This window comes from Myotis lucifugus, unplaced genomic scaffold, assembly GCF_000147115.1.
Source record: "Myotis lucifugus unplaced genomic scaffold, Myoluc2.0 scaffold_19, whole genome shotgun sequence".
In the NCBI taxonomy this organism is placed as follows: domain Eukaryota; kingdom Metazoa; phylum Chordata; class Mammalia; order Chiroptera; family Vespertilionidae; genus Myotis; species Myotis lucifugus.
Genome location: NW_005871067.1, coordinates 3915222 through 3919789, shown reverse-complemented (window position 1 = coordinate 3919789; position 4568 = coordinate 3915222). Strand labels below are relative to the sequence as shown.

At 47.2% G+C, this 4568-nt stretch overlaps 1 protein-coding gene across 1 annotated transcript in view; it reads left to right on the top strand.

Moving 5' to 3' along the window:
- ATP12A (ATPase H+/K+ transporting non-gastric alpha2 subunit) overlaps positions 1-4111 on the top strand; it is a 28287-nt gene extending 24176 nt beyond the window's left edge. Inside the window, 9 exon segments of the mRNA XM_006110100.3 lie at positions 386-554; positions 642-796; positions 1983-2106; positions 2275-2420; positions 2928-3061; positions 3196-3297; positions 3687-3778; positions 3861-3868; positions 3870-4111. Of these exon segments, the coding sequence (XP_006110162.1) occupies positions 386-554; positions 642-796; positions 1983-2106; positions 2275-2420; positions 2928-3061; positions 3196-3297; positions 3687-3778; positions 3861-3868; positions 3870-3890 (951 nt within the window). The 3' untranslated portion in view covers positions 3891-4111.
- Positions 4112-4568: the final 457 nt, after the last annotated feature.

Below are 4568 nucleotides of genomic sequence, written 5' to 3'. Positions count from 1 at the left end.
ACTTCCATCAGCATAGTGTTCAGCAGGAAGAGAGCGGAAGTCAAGTTTTACTTTTTGGAAATTTCTGGGGTTTATTTTTTTCTGAATATTTTTTATCCTCAGTTGAATCTTCAGATGGGAAACCTGTGGATATGGAGCACCAATAGTATCCCTCTTGCCTGCCACACACATTGATTTTAATTATTTAAATACATCTTGTTTGGAGCTCATTATCTGTCATCTGGGATTTCACATCTTTATCTTTTCCCCATATCCCAAACCAGGCCCTTTGTCTCCATTCCAGTTGGCCTCCATCCTGAAGACAAAAGAAAAACAATGTTCTTGCCAGACCTGGGACCCCATAGTCCTGTTCATTCCCATTTTCTCATTGTGTCCCTGTGCCTAGGATGCAGTTGTTGCTGTGACTGGTGATGGAGTGAATGACTCTCCGGCTCTAAAGAAGGCAGATATTGGGATTGCCATGGGGATAGCAGGTTCAGATGCTGCCAAAAATGCAGCTGACATGGTCTTGCTGGATGACAACTTCGCATCCATAGTCACCGGGGTGGAGGAAGGTGCGTAGTCTTCCTCCAAGTGGTCTTCCTGAAAACTGGGGTCACTGGGAGAAGAGCCAGTCCTATAAGGAGAAACATCTTGCCTAGGTCGCCTGATCTTTGACAACCTCAAGAAGACCATCGCGTACACCCTGACCAAGAACATCGCTGAACTGTGCCCCTTTCTGATCTATATCATTGTTGGGGTGCCCCTGCCCTTAGGCACCATCACCATCTTATTCATCGACTTGGGCACAGACATTGTAAGTACACTACAGGGAATAGGGTCTGATAACTAACCCAGGTCATGTAAACTTCAGAGTCATTGCCTCAAGGGCAAGGAGATAAACTAAACTTTGCCATGAAGGAGCTGAAGCTCTGCATTTCTAATGAGCTCTTTCGTGTGCCAATCTGTCAAATGTTTGGAAATTAACAACACTTCGCTTCATATAACAGCTTTTCAAACATGAGTTCTTCACCCTCCAAAAACATATGCCATCCATCAGGGTCAGCTCTCTTTTCTTTTGAGAAGATGCAGCTGTCACCAAGATAGTTCCTGTGTTGCTGGGGACCCAATGGCTAAAGTGATAACCCATAGCAGCCCCTTGTTAAATAAAAGGATCTGTGATCTGGAGGCTCCTCACCTCAACACAATAAGAAGCCACAGTTATAAAATCTCACATTGACCTACAATGCTGTCACCTAGACCCTCCCCTCTACTAGCTTGCATCTGTGTACGGAATCTTTGTGACATTATGCATGTGTCTCTGGCTTACACAGGCAAAGGAGGAAAGGCAACAGGGAGCAGTCTGAATTCCAAGTGAGGAGAGTAGTCCTGCAAGTTGCCTCCTTGCCCTCTCTTGCTTTACACAACCTCCACATTGCAGGGAGACGAGATAGCTCTACCTCAGAGGGGAAATGGGATCGTCAGGGTTACAGTCAGATCATTTTCAGGCCCTTTAGATTTGCTCATTTTTCTCCACTGCAGTGGTTCTTCCAGTGTGGCCCAGGGAACTTACTAGAAATGCAGTCTCTGGCCCTAGCCAGGACCTTGTGGATCAGAAAGTCTGTGGGAAGTGGGGAGGGGCAGTGTCTTTTAACAGGCCCTCCAGGAGGGAGGACCTGGGAGAGAATCAGTGTGATCCAGGGAAGGGAACAGTAGGAGAAACCAAAGATACTTATAACTCGCATTGTATAGAACTGCCAGCACATGGTGATGATTGAAGGCAGATTGATTTTTAAAGCCGACTGTTCTTAAATTCTCTGCAGACAATGTACTCACCGCCCCCAACCCCTTGCCTTCACCCTGAATAGATCAGTTCCATAGCCCATGGCCACCTTCCACCATCCTCCCTGCCACCCTCCCCAGGCCCCAGACTACACCCCTACTGACATCCTGTGGGTAGAGCACAGTGTTCAAGGGGTGGGCCTCAAGACTCTCCCCTCCAGGTTCCGTCCATCGCCTTAGCTTATGAGAAAGCTGAAAGTGACATTATGAATAGGAAGCCTCGCCACAAGAAGAAGGATCGACTGGTGAACGAGCCGCTTGCCGTATACTCTTATCTGCACATAGGTATGATGAGGGCATGTCCTGTCACCCAGGGGACTACCCAGTCACAGTCAGAAGCTGTGCTTTTCCTTGTGGGGTGTGGTTGGGGTGGAAGGAGGAACCATGAGAAGAATGAGGACAGGGCAGTTCTGAAGTCATTGTGGAACCTACGCCTTACTCTCATTCCCTCAGGTATCATGCAGTCCCTGGGAGCTTTTCTTGTGTATTTCACGGTGTATGCACAGGAGGGCTTTAGACCCAGCACCCTCATTAACCTCCGGGTGGAATGGGAGAAGGACTTTGTGAACAACTTGGAAGATAGCTATGGACAAGAATGGGTAAGGAGGGGTTCTGCCTTCTCCGTCCTCCTGCTCCTCCCCTCCTGTTGCTGCCCTGCTCAGGCTGACACAGAACTTAGGTTTCCCTGGATGGCTGTAGTGACACAAAGAAGGTGAACGTTTTCTAAGTTAACAGGGCTTCTGGGCCCTGAGGTGACATTGCTGTGGCCTTTGCTGGGACTCACCTCTTGTCTTGAATTTGATGCCTAGAGTTCACTTTTTAGGGAAAAGTAGCCAGTCCAACAATGCCCACAGTTGGGCCAAATCAATTAAGTTAGCATCTTTTCCTGCTTGCCTGTTAGAAAATAAACAAAAAACTATCTTTCTTTCCAAATACAAGGAGGTGATCCGCTCTCAATCTCAGGGAGGTCGAGAGAGTAGAGCTTCACAGAACTGCATGGAAATCTCTCTGAAGCTTTCCTTGTGGGGTATCAAGGTCTCCTCTCTCTCTCTCTCTCTCTCTCTCTCTCTCTCTCTCTCTCTCTCTCTCTTTCTGTCCATTGACAGACACGTTACCAGAGGAAATACCTAGAATGGACAGGCTACACGGCTTTCTTTATTGGCATCATGGTCCAGCAAATAGCAGATCTGATCATCAGGAAAACCCGGAGGAATTCCATCTTCCAGCAGGGTCTCTTCAGGTACTACCTGTATCCCACCTCACCTCCTGGATGATGAGGCAGCATACCATGAGAGGCATTGACTCTGCTGGTGCTGGGTATGTGGTCCTGGGCCAAAGGCATTCAGAATCTTCATGCTTTAATGTTTCTTGTAGAAATAAAGTCATCTGGGTGGGGATTGCCTCCCAGATTATCATCGCTCTGATCCTCTCCTATGGCCTCGGAAGCATCACAGCCCTGAATTTCACCATGCTCCGGTGAGTTCCTTCAACAGTGGGGAGGAAAAGGCCAGTCCTGCTCTGAGCTGTCACAGCCTAAATAAACATTAGGACTTGGGGAGAGTGGGGAGGTTCCCCTCAGTCTTTCAAAAGAGACAAAACGGAGCAGTTCCGTATTAGTCAGAGGCTTTGACCTGCTAGTTTTCCCGAAGAGGAAATGGGTTTCCCACACCTCACCATCCCATCTCTACCCTCATCCAACAGGTCACCTCAAAGGCAGATGCTACTTCTAGTGGTCACAATCCAGGTTAAATAAGAAACTTTCCAGTTTCATGTTGTGTGACCCAATGGATCTGTTCTTTCCAAGGAGGCAGGGGCTGGGCCCTCTCTTCAGTGCATTCAGGTTCACCTCCCTCTTCTGCTTCTAGGCCTCAGTACTGGTTTGTGGCTGTGCCCCACGCCATTCTCATCTGGGTGTACGATGAGATGCGGAAACTTTTTATCAGACTCTACCCTGGAAGTAAGTTGTGGGATGATCTTTGAGACTCTGCCTATCCACTTCCACAGACTATCCATTTATAATTCACTTTCTACCTCTGCAGGCTGGTGGGGATAAGAACATGTATTATTAAGACCACCTACTTCCCAAGCCTCCCACCAGAACACCAGGACATTCCTCTCCATCTCCTGGCCACATCCGGGACATCATCAGAATACATTCAGGAGAAGCCAGAAAACTGTAGGAAAGACACTACCAGATGTTTATACTGTAAAGCAGAGATTTGACTATTTATATATGATTTTCATTTATATATACACCTCCTTATATAAAAGAATGTGAATTTCAAGGTAATGTATGTGGAAAACTGATGTATTTGTATGTATACTAGAGGCCCGGTGCATGGATTCATGTACATTGAAAGGAAATTAATTAGGAAGAAATATTTTAGAGGCTGGGGAGGGACTGCAGGAGGTTGGCTGCCCAGCCCATCTCGCCCAGTCTCGATTGGCCAGACCCCAGCAGCAAGCTAACCTACCAGTCAGAGCATCTGCCCCCTGGTGGTCAGTGTGCATCCTAGCGACTGGTCAAACGGTTGAACAGTCGGACACTTAGCATATTAGGCTTTTATTATATAGGATAAAGCTCACTCCCATGAAATAGTCTTAGGTAATCCAGAAATCTGCTGGGGTCTCTCTGCTCCCTAAGATCTCATAGGATTGCTCGGACCTCCATTCCATACCATCTTAAAACTTCAATGACCTCCCAAAGATTTCTCTGAATTCCCAGAGAACTTATATTTTCATACCTA